This window comes from Stegostoma tigrinum, chromosome 1 (assembly GCF_030684315.1).
Source record: "Stegostoma tigrinum isolate sSteTig4 chromosome 1, sSteTig4.hap1, whole genome shotgun sequence".
NCBI classification, from domain to species: domain Eukaryota; kingdom Metazoa; phylum Chordata; class Chondrichthyes; order Orectolobiformes; family Stegostomatidae; genus Stegostoma; species Stegostoma tigrinum.
The window spans coordinates 28,392,111-28,413,261 of NC_081354.1; the positions used below are offsets into that span (position 1 = coordinate 28,392,111).

Below are 21,151 nucleotides of genomic sequence, written 5' to 3' on the forward strand. Positions count from 1 at the left end.
CAACATTGTCCTAAAGTAGATGACAGTAAGAGACCAACCCAGCATCTGCTAAGGACAATTCCAGCTGCCTGCATGTCCAGCCTGAAAGACAAGATTGAAGAGCTGAAATAAGGAAACAGTCAAAATGTGTCAACAGAATGGTAGCAATGAATAAACCTGGAAAACTGTGATTATGCATAGATCCAAAGGATGTCAATAAAGATTTGAATAGATTCCACTACTCCACGCTGACCTTTGAAGAATTTTTTTCAAAACCTACCAAGGCAAAGGTCTTTACTACCTTTAATAGTAAGGATAGTTACTAGCAAGTGAAGTTGGATGAAAGTAGCCATTTTCTACTTCCTGGTTCAGGATATACCAATGGTTGGGCATTGCATTTACCATTTACACTGCTCCAAGACAGAATTCACACAGAAAACACAAGTTCAGTTAAAGTTTACAGAATGGAAGTTCATGTAAGTGTCCTGTAAAGCTATGGTATGGAGATGTAATGGAAGAAGCCCTTCCAGACCAGGATCAAAATCTAGAGCAACTGCTCGAGAGAGGTCACCAGATGAACGTGATATGGTCAACAAAAATATGCAAGTGAAGATGCCTGAAGTCAAGTACATGAGTAATGTACTGACTAAGAACTTTGCCTGGAATCTGACAAGGTGGATACTGCAGTAGAGATTCTACAGTCAACAGGTTTGAAAGCATTGTAATGATTTGTTGAATTTGTGATGTGTTTATCAAAGTTCTTGTCAATTTGTTTGGTGAGAGTTTGAATAACTACATAAGCTCACTGCTAAGGGTATGTAGTGCTGTTGGTCACAGAACATGAAGAAGAGACAGTAGGTACTGCAGATACTGGAGAATCAAGGTGTAGAGCTGGATAAACACAACAGGCAAAGCAGCAGAGGAGATCCTGCTAGAATCAACAACAACTAACAGCAAAACAATAACATTAGTAATATCAGCTTGCTGACAATACTAGTGCTGAGTCTGATCTCAAGACACTTCAAAACACCTTCTTCCAACTGCTTCTATCTGCTTCAAATTGTTTGCAAAGAATGTTGCTGCAGTTGCAGAGATATTATTTGGACATAACGTACAAACAAGGAAAACAGATGCGCAGTGCTGACAAGCTGTCAAGAGCAGCACGGCCTTTTAAGAAAATTGACAAAGCTAAAACACATTGGGAATTCTTCCAAATTAAATGAGAAATGGTGTGATACACTCTAGAAGACATCGACACAGCACAGATACTGAATCTGAAAGGTAAGCTTCTTGATCTGATCAAGCATTTAGCACATGAATGACACTCTCCAGAGAGGGAACTTTGATGAACAAACAAAAATCAGACAAGCTGATAATGTCAATTGACACAAGTACTACTAAAAAAATTCTGAATGCTTTAGCAACCTTGTTTGAAATGCATGGGCTGACAATTCTCTGGGTCCTGGTAGACTCCATTCTAGATCTTACAAGAAGGTTGTTAATGAAGTACTAGATATGTTGGTGCTAGTTTTTCAAATTTCATGATCAAATATAGGAAATGTTTCATCAGACTAGAAAGTAGCAAATACATCCTTTCTATTCAAAAAGGGAATAAGGCAGAAAATAGAAAACTATAGGCCAGTTATGTTGATGTCTGCAATGGGAAAGATATATTTGATCATTAAAAGAGATTATAACCGCATATTTAGAAAACTCAAGATAATCAGATTGAAGACATTTGACAAAGTGCCACAACAAAGGTTATTGCAGAAAATAACAGCTAGGTGTAAGAGGTAATATATTAGCATGGATAAGAGATTGGCAGAAAACAGAGAGCATGCATAAATTAGGGTAATAAAGTGTGAAGCTGGATGAACACAGCAGGCCAAGCAGCATCTCAGGAGCACAAAAGCTGACGTTTCAGGCCTAGACCCGAGGCCTGAAACGTCAGCTTTTGTGCTCCTGAGATGCTGCTTGGCCTGCTGTGTTCATCCAGCTTCACACTTTATTATCTTGGATTCTCCAGCATCTGCAGTTCCCATTATCTCTAGCATGCATCAATTGTTTGATTGGCAGGACGTGACAAGTGGGTTTGTGCTGGGGCTTCAAAATTTTGCAGAGGTTGTGTTTATTTCCACTGAACTTCAGAAGAGTGATAGGTGATATATTTGAAATGTATAACATCCTGAATGGGTTTGCAAAGATGGACATGGAAACAATAGTTCTTCTTGTGCGTCAGTCCAGAACTAGTGGCACTGTTTTAAGATGAGGGAATGTGCTTTCCAAACATAGCTGAGAAGATTATTTTCTCTCAAAAGCTTCGATGGCTCTGGAACTCTCTGACTTGGAACACAATGAAGCTGGGGCCAATTAATATTTTTAAGTCAAAAATGGATAGATTCTTGTTAGGCAGAGGAATCAAGGCATATTGAGGATAGATAGGAATGTGGAATTTGAAACAGAACCAAATCAGCCATGATCTTTTGAATGGTGGAACTAGTTCAAGAGGCCAAATAATCTACCTATGCTCCACTTTCATATGTTTGCATATACAAAGACGGATGAAAGTCAGGCAGACTAAACTTAATACAGTTTGTTAATGATCATTCCTTTGTTGACTAAGGACACTGTAACTTGGGTAACTTGTGACAGTAAATGACAAAACGCTTTTTATGAAACAGGGAGTGCTTGGAGGAATGCACGTGTACATAGTGCACCGGCTGGTTTGTTATAATCATGGGACATCTGTCTTCTTCTATAGCTACTTTCACATTGGAAATATTAGCCATTACACATGTAATGTGAAATGCTATATTTTAAAATTGCTGGGTTTAAAGGTAGCAAAACTCCAAATTTCATCAGTTCTATGGCAACTCCAAGTTAAAATGGAGAGCTCTGCCACTGAAGCGGAGTTGACTTTTTTCCACCTAACAAATGTATAATCTAAGCAGATATAAAAGTTGTTACAAATACCAATTCTACTTATTGGCTACTAGATGGCTCAGCAGCATTTTTTTTTCCCAAAACATCATGTCCCACCTGCATCTACCAAAGGATATTTGGATTGCAGGCCATCAGGAACAGAAAGAAACATACAAAGCAGAGGGAACTGCAGTTCTCCCATCATTAGCTGCTGGAAGTATTTCCCATCTCTATAAAATGAATAAGCATTGGATCATTATATCTCAATTCCCCTCCCACTGACATTACTTCACAGCATTACTTCACATGCTCCTGCTCTGAAAATACCCTTCCAACAATTCTCCAATTTCCATACCTACTATCATTTGCTCTTAAGGTTCTGATCCTTCTCCTCTTGTTGAATTCCTTAGTTTCTGTCTCTGATCCACCTTCAAACTTCCTACTCCCTTGTCAGCACTGAGATTGCTTTCTTGTCATATATCCCGATTAGGCTCAACCCTGCCTCAGCCATTCAACACTTAATTACAGGGATAGGACAATTGATTGTTGGTGTCAGGGCTACAGTCCCTCTTAAGAGAAAAGGTCCCACCTTCAGGATCAGCTGGCCCACCAAATAACTGGCAACTCTTAAGACCTCGCAAACTACCACAAGTGGAGATTACTGCTGCAACTGCACTGAACCCAGAGCAACATCATGGATGTCAGTTTGAGACTACAGTGGGGTTAGAGTTGTCGGAGCCAGTCAGGGAGACCCTGGGGAAGAGGGGGAATGGTGATCATAGCACATGTACCTACTCCCAACCCCAGAGAGCTCACAGGAAATTACTTCGTTGACTTCCCATGTAGTTCATGCTCAGGTAGATTGTCCACAGAGGTGGGAAAAAGTCCTTAAATGTCCCTGAATTGTACCATATGGGGCCTCAGTTGGTCTCTTGGCAGAATGGCAGTCCTGCACTTTTCCAGCTCCGAAGAAACTTTTACAATGTTGAAAAAACAACAGGCTTTTCTACCCAAACTCCATCTTCACTCAAAATTCTACAACTCTTCCATCTCCCACGTGAAGGCTCCATTAATTTCTGTCTGCCGTGAGAATACCACAGAAAAGAAAGTAGTAAGAATGAATATGAATGAATAAACTGAAGTAAATAACAAACAAGTGAGTGGTAACTTCTCTGTCTCACTGTACAACTAGGAGGCAAAAAATTGGGTAGAATCTTCTGCCCATCCTGTCTTGATTTTGATGGTGGGCAACAGTTAACTAGTGAGGATTGCAGATGGGAAACCCACCACCTATCGTCATCAATTCTAAATAAGTTCCTTGCGAGAAGTTCTCTGGGTGGTCTCTCCATTCTGCTGCCAAATAAAGTCCTGAAGTGGGCAACTAATGTCCATTCAGAGTCCTTATTCTGCTGCTGCTCATTTTCCTTCAGCATTGGGTTCAGTCTGCAACACCACCCCCTTCCTATTATCACGTAGCTGTGCCAGGGTCTCTCCTAGATCCAAAGCCACCCCAGAATACAGAAGACCTGCCAGCCTATGATGGGTGTGCAGGACACATTCTGCTCCCCCAGGTCTGAAATCCAGGAGAAAGGTCCACTGTTAGCCTGTAACAGTTTGAATGGCACAAGATGCAGTGGGCCTTTATGAATAAAGTTGATGGGGAATCTCAATAGTACTTTCACCAGAGGCCAACATGCCCATCACTTCCACAAGGTTCTGCCCATTACTCCTCTACTACCTGTATATTAACTCAAGTTTTGTAAAAACTCCCAGTACTAAATAGATCAAAGATAGAAAGCTTAATTTATCAAATGCTGTCATTCTACTTCAAATTAGGGCTATTCTTCAAAATAAGTCAGGTGAATTTTATTTCATTTAATGAGATTAAATGGAAAGAAAGAACAGCTGAATGGAAGAATGAATATGTTTCTTTTTATTTTTATCAGCTTTTCAGCATTACTCGGAAGGAACACAATCTTTGTTATGTCCCAGGGTAAATACTTCATCTGGATCAGGTGTAGGATTAAAGAATATGCAAGCAATTTTCCTCTCACAATTTGTTTTGGAGCTAAACTGTTAAAATAATGAGTCAGAAGCACAACTGCTCCCAATTTCAAACTGTCCCCGAAGGAATATCTTTCATTTCATGCAATTCTAATTATGTAAATTATTTGTACAGGAGAATCAAACTTTATTTCAGCTCAATTTTGGCACTAGAAGCAGGTTATTTTAAACAAACACCTGCGGTGTGGAGCTGTTTTGTGCTATTCCTATCCTTTCTTTAAAACAGCTAGCAATATTATTTAAATACATGATAAATTAATTTTTGCAAGTTTATTTCTGCTGAAAGATTTGTCAGGGTGCTGTAGCTTTGAAGTACAGTATGAACTATTCATGAAGCTATTTCTATATTTTTCAGCTCTCTTTAATCAGGCACATCCTGTATTGAACCGGAAGTACCTCCTGATATTTATTTCTTTGCTCAAATTTCATACTTCAATTTGTCATGCAAAGCCAAATGAATACATACCAGCAAGGTCTGTAAATGCTTTACAAATCTAAGAGTATGCATGTCTGTCTGTAACCATAACTGATAAGTAATCCAGTAAATGCATCAGTGAATTTCCTAGAGGAATGACATTTGACAAAATATTTTAAGATTATCACACAAAACAATACTCCCCACCATTTTTCAAACAATTGTCAAAGATAAATCAGAAACAGGTTTTTGAAGAGCCATTAAATTTTGAAACTAATAGTAAGTTTTTGAGATTTCCACACGGATCTCTGTACATCTTTCTACACAGTCAGGGTTATGTTCTGAATGACTGAATCAATACGCAGTTCAAGTCGAGTTGGAGTGCAAAATCTCTGTCCAGATATGACACACTAGGAGAAATTTCGTCAGTGGCTGATCGCTCCTGATGGCAAATGCATCAAGAGCTGAACATTATTCAGCATTGGCTGATACATGACAAGCAATATCCATGCTACATAAGTGGCAGACAATGACTACCTCAAACTAAACAAAATCTAACCATTCCCCTGACATTCAATAAGATTGACAATGCTACATATACTGTTATCTGTATCCTGGAGGCATACCATTGACCACAAACTGAACTCAGCTAGCAAATTAAAAATTATAGCTACAAGAGCAGGTCAAAGGTGAGGGATTCTACAGCAAATTACTCACCTCTCTTTTCACCATACCTGTCCACCACCAAGAATTCATAAGTCAGGAGCATGACTGAAGACTCCACATGCCTAGGTGGATATTGCTTCAACAACACTTAGATAACTCAATATCATCCAGGATGAAGCAGGCAACTTCATTGGCACCCTATCCACTACCTTCAACGTTCATTTCCTTCACCATCAAAACACAATGGCAACAGTGTATACTATGGCAATATGTACTGCTGCAATCACCATATTTCTTGCAGCAATACCTTTCAAACCTGCAATCTCTAAAATCCAGAAGGACAAGAGCAGTGAATGCATGGGAACGCCATCACCTGCACAATGTCCTCCAAGCAAGACACCATCCTGACTTTGAACTATAGTTGGTCCTTCACTGTCATTGGGTTAAAATCCTGGAACTCCCTCCTTCACAGCAGTGCAAGGATACATGCATAGAAAGGAGTGCTGCACTTCATTAAGGCAGCTCACCACCATCATTTCAAGGACAATTAGATACAAACAATAAATGCTGCTTAGTCAGCATTAGCCCATCTCATGAATTAATAAAACAAATACAAAAAAATAGTAGGAACTGGTGTGAAAAGGTCATTATAAAAATGATGTAGACCTTTAATTCTAATAAAATATTGGTATATTAAATTGAAGAACTGGACTGAAAGACAAATTAATGCAATTCATTCAAAGTAGGTTGTGAGTACAACAGTGTGGAATGAGCTATGGGCAGGTTATTTTAGATTTTGTATTGAGTTAGGCTTAATAAGTAACATGACAACAAAGAATCCAATGGGTGTGTGGGTCAATCGATTACATAAACAGACAGAAAATTAAATGTTGGACAGCGCTAATCACTTTAAGATAAGTTAAGTTTTCTTTCCCTATCTCAGGAGGAAGTCCTGTCAGAGACCTCTGTAGTCCTCCAGCATCAGTGGGAGTACTGGCAATCATTGGCAATTCCACGACACTGTGGAGACCAGGTGAGTTTGGAGTAGGGGATCTCAGTAAAGGAAGTGAGGACCCAGGTAAAGGAGGCCGGGGAGGGTTAGGGGGACAATGGCATTTGGGGTTGGAAGGGTATGGCTCCAATGGGTCAAGGGGGTCTAGAAAATAGGTTACACCCTTCGTTGTCCAGCACCATCAGTCCAAAGCATATTATAGTCCCTACTATGAGTAAAATGTCAGAAGGGATAGGATTAAGCTTTTCAATGACTGTTATTAGGCCACTTGAGGCATTGATAGGCTCAAATATCAGGAGGCAGACTGACATCTCCCTTGCCCAGTGTAATTGTTTTTATTTGTTCATGAGATGTGAATAGCACTATCTCTAATTGCCCAGTGGACAGTTCAAAGCTAACCACCTGGTTACTATAGGTCTGGAGTCACATGTAGATCAGACCAGGTAAGGAAAGCAGGATTCCTTCCCCAAAGGACATGAGTGAATAAGATGGGTTTAAAAGTTTAAAATTTCAGATAAACAAAAGAGACTGATGGGTATTTGGCAAGCAGAACAAACACTGGGTTTTATATACGTATCTACCTTCAAATGCATGAGTGAGGGAGTGCAATGTCCAGCCCACAAAATTCTGAGGAAATTTAGAGTCACTTAGTCATAGTCATACAACAGGCAAACAGACTTTTCCGTCCAACCAGTCTATGCCGATCATAATTCCAAATTAAACTAGTCTAACCTGCCTGCTCCTGGTCCAAATCCCTCTAAACCTTTCCTATTCACGTACATAACCAAATGTCTTTTAAATGTTGTAATTATACCTGCATCCATCATTTCCTCAAGAAGTTCATACCACATGTCAATCACATTCTGTAAAAAAAAACTGCCTTAAGTTTTTTTCCCCCGAAACCTCTCTCCTCTCACCTTAAAAATGAGCCTTGAAAACCTCCAACCTAGAGAAAAGACAACTACCATTAACTCTATCTATTCCTCTCATTACTTTGTAAACTTCTTTCAGGTCACCTCTCAATCTCCCATGCTCCACTGTAAAAAGTCCCAGCATATCCAGACTTTCTTTATAACTCAAACCTTCCATACCTGGAAACATCCTGGTAAATCTCATCTGAACCCTTTCTGGCTTGATAATATCCTGCCTAAGGTGGACGACCAGGAATTGATACAGTATTCTAGAAGAGACCTCACTGTAAGGTATGTATCTGGACTGCCATGAACTAGAGAGCATTGTCTCAGTATAACAGGTCAAGTTATTTAAGTCTGAGTAGAGAAGAAAAGCTTTCATTGAAAAGATTATGAATAATTAGAATTTTCTTCTCTAAGAGGGCAGTGAATGCTCACGCATTCAACACATTCAAGATGAGATATACAAACATTTGGACTCCAAGCAGTCAATAGCTTTTTAGCCAAATGCCCATAACTGAGTGAAAAATTAAGCATGATCACACTGAAGAGCACAGCAGGCTCAAGGGGCCTGACTAATGATTACTGCTCCTGGTTCCTGTGTATTTATAATGACTGCTACTGTATTTTATTTCATGGCATCACTTTTTACCCGGCACAGCACAGTAATGTTTCAGGCCTTTGTAATTCTCCATTATAAGTGAACAAATAAAATGCAGATCCCTACTGTCCAGATTATAATAACACTTAAATCAATATACATCACAGAATATAGAGTCAGGCCAGTATAGAAACGAGCAAATCAGCCCTTATGGTCAATGTCAGTATTTGTAAACAACACCAGTTTCTATTCAATCTTTTCAGCTGGCCTTAGCAGCACAACCCTTCTACTTCAGTTACATTTCTTTTTCCCATTAATGCTTTATTACATGGATAAAGCTTAATAACCACGAAACCACAGATCACACATTTCATTGTCAAGCCTTATTTTCTCTACTTGTGTGCCATGATATACCAGCTAAAAATGTGTTAGAAACCAGAAAGAAAGATCTTATACAACCTTCATCTGTAGATTTGCAAAACACGAAACAAATTATGCATGTTTCATATAAGTAACATACATATTACTGTGTTTGTATATTAATGCACATTTTTCTATAAACCAGCACTCTGTGTGAAAGGTAAACTTTAAGAAATGATTAGTTCTAAGGGTTTACTACATTTGACTCTAAAATATTAGTTAAATTTAATTCTGCCTAGCAATAGGAGCACAAGACTGTTGCAAATATTTCATTAGGTCACTCAGGACACTTAAGGGGGTCACAGTTTGTTGGGGAAGGAGACAGGGACAGAGACAGGCAAGCAAGAGGGAGAGATAGAGCAGATTCCATGTTAGGTAGAACTGCTGTTAGCCATGCTGCTAAAATTGAACCACAGAGATGCCACACAGTTATGGCTTAGTAAAGTCCTGTAGCAGTCAAATAATTCTGTATTGTGAGGGTTCAGGGTCATAAATAACAGGGAAAGCTTTGAGAGAAGGCCGGATGCAATTAGTAATTAGGAACTGAACCACATGGATTCAGTGTAGGTGGAACTCAGTGATGTCCCAGAGTAATGAGGACTCATAGGAGCTTGAAAGAATTTGACATATAATTGATGGTGCTGCTGTACTAAACTATCAGTTGAATGCCAACAGCAGTACTTATGTAAGGTAATTGAGCAAGATAAGAGCTCAAGAAAGAGCTCAGTGCCAGAGGTTGTACTCATTTGGTCAGGCTCGCTGTTTTGAAAGAGCTAGTATAAGTAGAACATAGCAGCAGCAGTAGGGCATTCAGCTGCAGTATCCATGAATTCAGGGAAGCATGGTTCCAGGAAGGAAAAACAGACAGCCAGAACATGAGCAATCGCTAAGGCAATTCATGACAAAGTTTTTTTTGGGGATTTTTAAAGATGCTGAGTTACAAGGAATCATAATCCCTTACACAGGAACAAGGGTAAGCCATTTAACCCATTGATTCTGTCCTGTCACTCCGTGGGACCTGGATGATCTTCTACGTCAATGCCACTTACCCACACCATCTCCATATCTCCTATTGTCATTAGTTGCCATAAACCTAGCAACTTACTTCTAAAAGAAATTTTTAACAAGATATTGATGACCAAGTCTCACTAACGTCTGTGAAGTACTGCTAAGAAATCTATGGGATCTGTTTTGACTGTATTTGCTAATTTTGTGTTCCGTAGGATATTCAACCATCATTTGTTTGTCAACCATATTTGCATCATGCTAAGTTTGGGATGTTACAACACGTTTTATCTGTCTTTGCAGTCTGAACCCTTTATTGGTCAATAATGTTTGCGATCTTGTTTAAGTCTCATTTGAAATAAACTAGTTATTCTTTGCTAATGGAGAAACCTGGCTGAATCTAAGAAGTGTATAATTACATAGAAACATAGAAAATAGGAACAGGCCATTTGGCCCTTTGAGCCTCTTCCACTCTTATATGATCATGGCAAATCATACCACTCAGTACCCTGTGCCAATTTTGTCATATGAACTCTATCTATCTCCTTCTGGAAAACATCAAAATTTTGGACTTTTTTTTAAACCGTGGTAAAGAATTCCATGGGCTCACACTTTTTGCGTGAAGAAATTTCATGTCAACAGCATCCTAAATGGCCGACACTGTACCTTTATACTTTAACCCCTGGTTCTGGACTCTCCCGGGCAGCAGTAACATCCTTCCTGTGTTTATCCTGTTACCCTAATTGACTCTCTTCAAAATAAGATTTGTTATCACCTAAGGAGGAATGGGGCTACATAGGAATCAATGCACTCCTCTAACCTGTCATACCAGACTCAATTTTTGTGGTATCCTGTATTTATTGCACAGACAATGAGTTAGCAGTCGGGTCTTTTAGTGAGACTTACAATTATTTTGTGTAACATGCAGGGTGGTCTCAGTGTTAAATTTGCTTGACAATTCAAGAGTTGCATATATGTTCCCCGCTTTCACCTGACCTGATGCCAGGACAAGAGGCAGAAATATTATTTCAAAGATAACCACTTGCCCCTCCAAAGTCAACTGACATTGAGTCATTACAGGAAAAAATACAGGACAGCTTGGGCTATGCATATTACAAACACAAGAATATTGTAAATATTTCCACATTGTGCTCTATTTCATAATTCACAGGTGATTAAATTAAAACCGTGCATTCAGCAGCTCGAACTGTTCAGAAACAGTACCAAGATGAGATACATTGTTTGGAAGTTTAAAAACTAAAATGGCTTGCATTTTGCCATGAGCAGCGAAGCAACAGGGCCCATCATTGGCCTGGGGGAAAAGCTAAACATATAATTCTATGGATTTCTGTGGCATGGCTTCCCCAACTGCAGTTTAAATCTGATAGCACATCCACCAGTCTGATAAGGATCAAACAGTGGTGGGTGCTACACGGACCTGAGAAAGTGTAGGAAGAATAGTCATGTTTAAGTAGTCCTGGCTTTTCGAATAGAGAGGATTGGACAGCAAGAGAGGTAGAACAGGGGCTGCGGAGATGGGTTCTATAGGGAAGATGTAGGGGTATGGGGTAGGTGTAATCCCAAAGTTTGTCTTATTGTGCAAAGTGCACCCCTGGGTTGATGAGCACGCTCCTCCATTCTGCTTTGGAAAGGAGTTCTCTCAAAAAAAAGGGACATTTGCATTCTAGCCTTCCTGCTACTGCCCAGCATTTTATGGCAGCAAAGGTGAATTGAGGCTTTTACTTGCTAGTTACTTGAGCAGTTAAGGTCTCAATAGGAATAAAGGCAGATGGCAAAACCTACACCAGATCAGGAGCAGGTAGAAAAGAGGTGGACTGTGTACTGGATATACATGACCTGCCCTCCCCCACTGAAAACACAACTGCCAGGGAGCAATAATATGCAGTCATATGAAGATATTACACGATTAAAAACCAAGTTTGCTCCTTTTTCATCACCGTTTTCCAGGATTTTTATGTAGTTCTAACAGCAATGCAGCCCAAGTTTTTGATTGCAGGCTGTGAGCGGGTTCTAGAGAAATATAAATTTATTGAGAGTAACTCTTAGATGTCAGTGTTATTCTGCACATTGACTGACACCAGGGCCAGGATTTGCAATCACCTCTATGGCCAAGAATAGGACAGGTGAATTTTGAAAATAGAGCTTATGGACGATCGGCAACTGCAGAATTTCCAAAGAAATGGCAGAAACCGATGTCAGAATCCTGGTGACTTGCAATTATTTTCCCATTGAGGATCTCATTAACTGACAATGGAGAGCTAGAAGGAAACTTTGAAGGGGTCAAATCGAAACAGTCTGCCACACAAGACAACACAGCTGTCAGTTCAAAGTGGAGAAAGATCAAATTTTCTTTTGTGATGAAAAATATTTGGCAGTAGGATTTGTCCTGGTTTGGGCACAATCTCTTTTAGGTGACAGTTGTGTCACTTGCATGCATGGTAAGGCTGCTGGCCTTTCAATGAGCTGCCTCCTCTTTCTGCAAGGCAGTGATAAGTCCCATCATGTCCACAGTCTGATGTCTATGCTCAGCAGAAGGTTCCCACACCAATAACTGAGCTTGTGGTCATCTTATTTAGAAAATCAACATTTGAAGATTGCATTGTGTAAGTAATATAGCTGTGATGTAAGATCTAGGCTCAGAAAATATCAGGGCATTAGTTTCCTGACCCAGGATTGAAAAATAAAACCCATGATGTTGTAGTCAGTTTCAATAGACCAAGGGCAGCAATTCCATTGGCATTAACACCTCAAGTTGCAGACCAATCAGAAGCTAATAATAAATACTGCAAATTTGTTTAATGTGAAGTATAACCAAATAGTCATGCTTATATATTAAGTAGTTAATCTTTTAACTTACTTCCTTTTTTCTCCCTCAAATCTGTATAGTTGCCTACGAAGGCCTCCATTTCGAAACCCCCGAATATGGGCTGCTGGAGCTCCAATGGTAACAACATCATAGATGGCATCTAATCAGGAGTAAACACAAGAAACATCTTGAATTTCTGCCACTGCTTTTCCTTTCAATTTGCATGTTGCTAAATATTCAGCTGAATGCGGTCAAATGTGGCCTTTGCGGGAAGTTTGGGTTGGATCACAGCAAATCTAACAGGCTGTTTTTCTTTTCTGTTGACTTTCTTCTATTTTCAGCAACGAGTGAAGACCAATTTAAGCCCCAGTAAGCCCAGACAACCATACACAACAAACTGAAATTCTCTTCTTTTAGCCTACTGTTATGAATAAAGCTCAGTCTACTAATTTATGCCTCTAGTAACAAATAAGTTATTGCATAAGTACCATTTCAGAAAAAAGGTAGACTGACTGTCTTAAATTTCTTATGAGACTCTCATTATAGAAGCACAGAACAGGAACTTAAGTGCTTTGTCACGGTCCATCGAGTTTTAAGTTCACTGACTTCAGTAAAAACACTCCCAGTTTTCAAAGCTCACACCAAGAAACTGAATTTGCAAGTTTTACCATTATCCTTCCAAAAGGCTTCTGCATATTTGCACATCTGATGAACTTATTAAATAATATATCCTTTTTAACTTCCTTATTGAAATTAAACTATTAATTCTCTCAAAAGGATGAAATTCAAAAAAGCTTTAAAAATAACATGAATTTCATTCTTAGCCTTCTGTGAACGAGTTTGTTCAATTACGTGAGATTAGGATTTATGGTCAACTAAGAGAAATTGACCATGGGATTTTGACTGCAGTGGCTTTTATAGTTAGTTTTCAGCCGAATAGTCACAATTCAGTTAAATTACTTTTACTATGAAATTGGCAGTATAAGGAAATAACACAAGTATATAAAAGTCGGCATTCAAAAAGAAAAAATTGTTAGGAAAGATTTGGCAATTAGAGCTAAATAAAACTGGCAAAGGGAATGAATAGCAAAGTGAGACAAAAGGAAGACTGAACAAACAAAATTAATTTGCTTATACGGTAAATTTTCCAACCAAATCATTTTGAGTGCTTTGCTGAATAAGAAGCTAGCATGTACATTTTAAACATATTACAGACTGAAGGATTTAGTTCAAATACATTGTGTTTTCACTAGATCTGCACCAGTCAGAAAAATTATTAAACATTTCAAATTCATTTAAAACTGGGATTTATTTTGGTAGCAATAATGCTACTAATAGTAATAACACAATAATGAAGTTATCCTTCGTATCTCTGTAGCTTAAAAACTATATATTAATGGTTATTTCAGCACCACAGTGTGTAAATGGAGCAAGTTTAAAAACCAAACATTTGCAGCCCAGTACAAGGCTGTAATAAGGTCAGAAGCTGAGTGGCCTTGGCAGAACCCAAACTGGGGTCACTAAGAAGGTTATTGCTGAGCAAGTGCTGCTTGATAGTACTGTTGCTGACACCTTCCATCACTTTACTGATGATTATCAGTAGACTGATGGGGTGGTAATTGGCCAGGTTGGATTTGTCTAGTTTAGTTATGTACAGGACGTACAACAGTTTTTGATTACTTGTTACTTTTCTTACACCCTCGTCATGCAATTCTGATGCCTATTTATGTTATTCCAGCCAATTGCTTTGTCTCTAGCACCATTTTACTTTTGATTATTTGTAATTATATCTCTGCCTTAGTTGATCAGTTCATAGATCATCCCTTCACTTGTAATTCAGCTGTTGACACTTTATTCACACCGTTTGTATTAAATGTTGACACTTTTGATTATCTGCAAAGACTAGTTATTCAGCCAGTCAACACGCTACTCACACTATTTGTACTAATCTGCTGACGTTCTTAATTACGTGGAATTATCTTGCCATTATCTCTCTGCCTATATATTCTGTGCCTGTGCGCTTCTCTCCACATCACTTGCCAAAGCAGCAACACTGCAAAAGCTTGTGATTTTAATAAAACCTGTTGGACTATAATCTGGTGTTGTGCGGCTTCTGACTTTGTCCACTAGAATTGTGAAATGGATAAACATGTCAATTATATGTTTAGTTGTATTAAAGATCATTAGCTGCCCTGTATTTACTGTCAAAGATGCTGTTTGCCACAGGTTATTCACAAGTCTTACTGTGGAATGGTAACAGTCCGAACATGAGAAGCAACAAATAAATCAAAACAAGAGATAGTAGGAACTGCAGATGCTGTTGAATCTGAGACAACAAGGTGGAGAGCTGGATCAACACAGCAGGCCAAGCAGCATCAGAGGAGCAGGAAGGCTGACATTTCAGGCCTAGACCCTTTTTCAGAAGTGGGGGAGTGGAAGGGGGTTTTGAAATAAATAGGGAGAGATGGGAAGGCGGATAGAAGATGGACAGAGGAGAAGATAAGTGGAGAGGAGACAGATAGGTCAAAGAGGCAGGGATGGAGTCAGTAAAAAGGTGAGTTTAGGTGGTGAAGTAGAGAGGAGATAGGTCCGTCCAGGGAGGACGGACAGGTCAAGGCGGTGGGATGAGGTTAGTAGATAGGAGATAGGGATAGGAGGAGGAAATAGGTGGGAGGAAGGACAGGTTAGGAAGGTGGGGGCAAGCAGGGCTGGTTTTAGGATGCGGTAGTGGGTGGGGAGATTTTGAAACTTGTGAAGTCCACATTGATACCATTGGGCTGCAGGGTTCCCAAGCAGAATATGAACTGCTGTTCCTGCAACCTTCAGGTGGCATCGTTGTAGCGCTACTGGAATCCCAGGATGGCCATGTCATCTGAGGAATGGGAGGGGGAGTTGAAATGGTTCGCAACTGGGAGGTGCAGTTGTTTATTGCAAACCAAGCGTAGGTATTCTGCAAAGCGGTCCCCAAGCTTCCACCGGATTTCCCTGATGTAGAGGAGGGCAAAACAGGAACAGCGGATACAGTATACCACATTAGCAGATGTGCAGATGAACATCTGCTTGATGTGAAAAGTCTCCTTGGGACCTGGGATGGGGGTGAGGGGAGAGGTGCAGCCCTTCCTGCGGTTGTAGGGAAAAGTGCCGGGTCTGGTGGGACTGGAGGGGAGTGTGGAACGGACAAGGGAGCCATGGAGAGACAGTGGTCCCCCCGGAAAGCAGATAAGGTGGGGAGGCAAAAATGTCTGTGGTGGTGGGGTTGGATTGCAGATGGTGGAAGTGTCAGAGGATGATGCGTTGGATCCGGAGGTTGGTGAGGACGAGGGGGATTCTGTTTTGGTTGTTATTGGGGAGCCTCCAACCTCATCGTTCCCCAACCCCGCACCACCCGCTTCTATCACCTTCCCAAAATCCACAAACCTGACTGCCCTGGTCAACCCACTGTCTCCACCTGCTCCTGTCCAAGTGAACTTATCTCCACCTATCTGGACTCCATATTTTCCCCCTTGGTCCAGGAACTCCCTACCTACGTCCACGACACCACCCATGCCCTCCACCTCTTCCAGAACTTGCAATTCCCCGGTCCCTAACACCTCATTTTCACCATAGACGTCCAGTCCCTATACACCTGCATTCCCCATACAGATGGCCTAAAGGCCCTCTGCTTCTTCCTGTCCTGCAGGCCCAACCAGTCCCTCTCCATTGACACCCTTGTCCACTTAGCTGAACTTGTCCTCGCCTTCAACAACTTCTCTTTCAATTCCTCCCACTTCCTACAGACAAAATTGGGTGGCCATGGGTACCCACATGGGCCCAACTTATACCACCCTCTTTGTAGGTTATATGGAGTCAAGTCCCACCTCAAGCCCTACCCCCATCTCCTACCTACTAACCTCATCCCACCCCCTTGACCTATCTCCTCTCTAACTCCCCACCTACACTCACCTTAACTGGCTCTATCCCGCCTCTTTGACCTGTCTGTCTCTTCTCTACCTATCTTCTCCTCTCTCCATCTTCTATCCACCTCCCCCTCTCTATTTATTTCAGAATCCCCTTCCACTCCCCCACTTCTGAAGAAGGGTCTAGGCCCAAAATGTCAGCGTTCCTGCTCCTCTGATGCTGCTTGGCCTGCTGTGTTCATCCAGCTGTACTCCTTGTTGTATCAAATTAAGAAGCCTTGACGTTTCCACCACCTCTGGTACTACATAGTTTATCCACAGCAGCGAAAGTTTAAGCTGAAAAGTCAACAAGTGGTTAAGAAATACATTTTTTAAAAAAAGATAACAAACTACAATTTTCAAAGAAAACTTAGGTCAATTGCAATGGATTGGAAGGATAAATCATCTCTCAAAGCTGGAATCACACTCTTGTCAAAATTATATAATGATTGATTAGTGCACAAGATGAGTGCTCTTCCTATTGAATTTAACATTTTGAACTAAAAAAACTCCAGGATGTTTTAGTTCGGAAGATCTAAAATTCTGTGCAAATAAAATTTGCTCCAGTGTTAAATATGCAATTAATCAGATTCATTCTGCAGCAAGCAGCACTCAATATCCATACAAACTTGATATAAATCAATGGTTATGGTAGCTGAGCCAATAAGCCTGACATAATAGGAAAGTAACAACAGAAAATCAATGACTTAAAAGTGAGACACTCTGCTTGCCCATTTTCTTCCAAGTCCAGTGCAGTGTTTAATCAACTCTGAGTCAAAAACACAATTTGCAGTAATCTGCCGACCATCATACAAATGTCAAGGATGACCACACATTTGAACAGAATTCAGCAAAACAGAGGCACTCTTGCTGCAACTATATGTTGGAACCATAAGCACTATAGCATTGCAATTTGTATTTATAAAACACAGCATGGCCTGTACCTCTGATCTTGAATTTCTGATTTTGTAATGTTAGACGTTGTAGTGATTGGGACTAGGTTGTCCTCATTAATTACAATGTTCTTGATTGCCCGAGTTAACAACTCCAATCAGAAAATCTTTGGCGAACCAATATAATCAGTACAGTAGAATCTCCTCAACTGAACACTGACTCTGAGCAGGCTGACCACAGCCAGTGTACTGGGCACCAATGAATAAAAGGTTGACTTGATAATGGGGCCCAGGCACTATACAGTTATTTCGGAGGTAAAAAGCCATATTTTATTTTTTTTTCCCAAATTCTTTCATGAGACGAGGTTGTTGTTGCCAGGCCAGCATTTATTATCCATCCTTAACTGCCCAGAGGGCAGTTAAGAGTCAACTACATTGCTGTGGGTTTAGAGTCACATTTAAGCTACACCAGGTAAGGATGGCAGTTTCCTTCCTAAAGGACATCGGTGAACCAGATGAGTTTTTCCTGACAATCAGTAATAGTTCCATGGTCATCATCAGACTTGTTTTCCAGATTTTTGTTGAATTCAACTTCTACCATCTGTCATGGCGGGATTTGAACCTAGGTGTCCAGAAAAAGTATCAGAGATAATAGGAACTGCAGATGCTGGAGAATCCAAATCACAAGGTGTAGACTACATCTTGTTATCTCCAGAAAAAGTACCTGGGTCTCTGGATTAACAGTCCAGCTATAATACCACTAGGCCATCACCTCCACATATGTACATATTCCAATTTTAACAGCACCATGTTATCTAATAATCTTACAATCTACAGTCAATATTATACTATACTTCCTTCTATTTATTTTCCTGAACCACTCTGAGAAAGGTTACTTATTGAAAATGAAACTACCTACTTCATGGTTATCGAAGATAGTGACAAGTTGAAGATTGCTATGCTATTAATGTCTAGAAGAGCAATCTGGTGCTCTTGAATGACCAGTCATTGTCACTCATTGCACTACACAAATGAGCTGTCAAGTGTCAATTATTTGAGATGGCTTTCAAGTATGCTGGGCACACAGACTAGGGTCACACTTCAGTGCATGACTGAAAGGACCTTTTTGTCGACATGGCAACCTAAAAATCTGTTCGATCTCCCAGGTGGTATGTTTGAGGCAGCACAGAGCAGTTTTTCCAGTGCCCTGACCAACACAGCTCCCTCAACAAGAGAAATTATTTATTTCTTCACCTCATTAATTGTGGTATGTTGCTGTGTATACTTTCTGTGTATACTTTCTGTGAAGCACTTTAGACTGCGGCATGGCTGGTACGCTATCAATTAAAATATTTTAATTCTTTTAAGTATATGGTCTCTTGATATATTTCACTTGAAGAATAAACACATTTCCATTTGTTTACAGTAAGCATTATTCATAACCAGGCAGAAATGTCAATCTGAACATTATGTTACATTGATAGAAAGATGCATAAACATTGTATAATTCAGGTGAATCCATTCAAATCAATCATTCTATGCCTAAGTTCTTATTATATGCTTCTGCTATTTACTTCATCCCTCTGTAACCCTTACAATCTAAATCATTCTGACAGCACAAAGCTCAATGGTACAAGAACCTAAATTAAGAAGTACTGGTATATATAAAATAGCGAGCCTTTAAACAAACAGCAACATTCACAAATTGATAAAATAAAAAGATCATTTATGAATTTGTGTGATGATCAAGTTAAACAGAGACAGTTGCTTCCTAAAGTGGTCTGTTTCTTATCATTTCATGAAAGTTGCTTCCCACTGTCCTGAGCAGTGAGCTCAGGAGTGAATAGACCGAAGAGCGGCAAATAGGCTTAAGAATCCAACATCAAACTTTGTTACAGTGATGTGATTTATACGATGTGAAATTAATTAAGACAGTATCCAAAATTATAAGGCAAAACGAACGGGACTGTGTGACCTGTTCTGAAACCTGTGTGATTTGATTGTTAAAGATTAAAGGTTCCAGACTGTTTCACTGTGATAACGTGCAAGTATTTTTTTTACATTTGGAGACAATGGCAGAAGCCTGTGTGCTAGATTTAGATTTTATTGTCAGGTATATTCAAGTAAGGGGTATAAGAGTACAGTGAAAAATATATAATATCGTCACTCATGGCGCCATCTTATGTACAAAATACCTAAACTACAGAAAAAAGTTAAGCAGTTCAGCACCACAGTCTTCTTAGCATAAAAGCAGAAAAATAAAGAAATGTGTTGGAATTTTTATTCTGTTGGCTCATAGCATGTATTGGTGAATACCTATTTTAGGAGAAACCGTCATAAATGATGGGAACCTCATTCCAGGGTGGGAAGGACAGGTGAGAGACGAAGTTGGGTCCAGATGCAGATGGAAGATTGCCATGGGGGCTGCCAATTGCTGATGTGGGCTGTTTAAAAGGCCCACTTTGTTCCAAATTATTTTCCTTGTACTTTAGACACTCTAGCGCATACACCTCACATTCTCCTTTCGTTAGAGTCCCCATTTCAAATGACCCCTTCCACTCCTATGGGTCTTATATCAATGTCATCTTAATGCCAAATAATAGCAATCCATTCACTACCCTTTTTCCTTACATCTTTCATGCTAACTGAGTTATCCACAATGAGCAGAACTTAGGAGACATTTTGAGATCAAATCCTTCCAGTCCCATAACCTCTCCTGTCTAGAAGAGTTGGGGCAGCAGATGCATGGGAACACCACCAACTACATATTCCCCTCCAATTCAGAGTCTATCCTGACTTGTAATTATTTCGCCGTTCCCTTAACTGCAACTGAGTCAAAGCCTTAGAATTGTCTTCCTAACTTTGAGTATCCGTACACCTCAAAGGCTGCTGCATTTCAAGAAATTTCACCATCACCTTCTCCTCTCCAAGGCAACTATGGATGGCCAATAAATGATGGCCTGGTTAGTGACATCCACATCACATGAATCAATTAAAAAAGGTGTAACAAAATAAAACTCACGGTATTTATTATTGCTTTCATTATATTAAAAATGTCTCATTCATGAAAGTCAATCTGAAAACTTTAAATTTCCGCAATACTTAATCTCTTACAAAAACACATTTATACTCATGACCTCACAAAAGATAACTCAGAACTTCTTTTGTTGTTAATCAAATAATGATCCATAATTATGGTTATGGAAAGCAGACAAGAGTCAAAACTGACATAAGGAAAGCAGTTAGGGAAATATCAACATTAGGATATAACATTAAATCAGAATTTTGACCATTCACTGACATAAGCAGCCTATTTATTTTCATTCTTAATGGGATGTAGCACAAATGTTTCAAACACAGTTAGGGATGGCAATAAATGCTGGCCTAAATAGTGATGTCCACATTAAAACTATAGAGAAATAAATTGCTAGTTGGTTGCTAAACATGCATCATCTTTAAAATTTGTTTGTGCTATCCTCATGACAAAACAAAACTTAAATT

General features: G+C 39.7%; 1 protein-coding gene across 9 annotated transcripts in view; it reads right to left on the reverse strand.

Annotated features, from left to right (window-relative positions):
- The window catches only part of inpp4b (inositol polyphosphate-4-phosphatase type II B), a 698,832-nt gene that overhangs the window by 143,949 nt on the left and 533,732 nt on the right, over positions 1–21,151 (reverse strand). For all 9 annotated transcript variants that reach the window (XR_009443252.1, XM_048533451.2, XM_048533444.2 and 6 more), the window contains one exon: positions 12,874–12,982. Coding sequence is in view for 8 of the 9 variants with exons in the window: in XM_048533451.2 (XP_048389408.2) it covers positions 12,874–12,982 (109 nt within the window). In the remaining variant the exon portion in view is untranslated. The remainder of the gene's footprint in view (positions 1–12,873; positions 12,983–21,151) is intronic.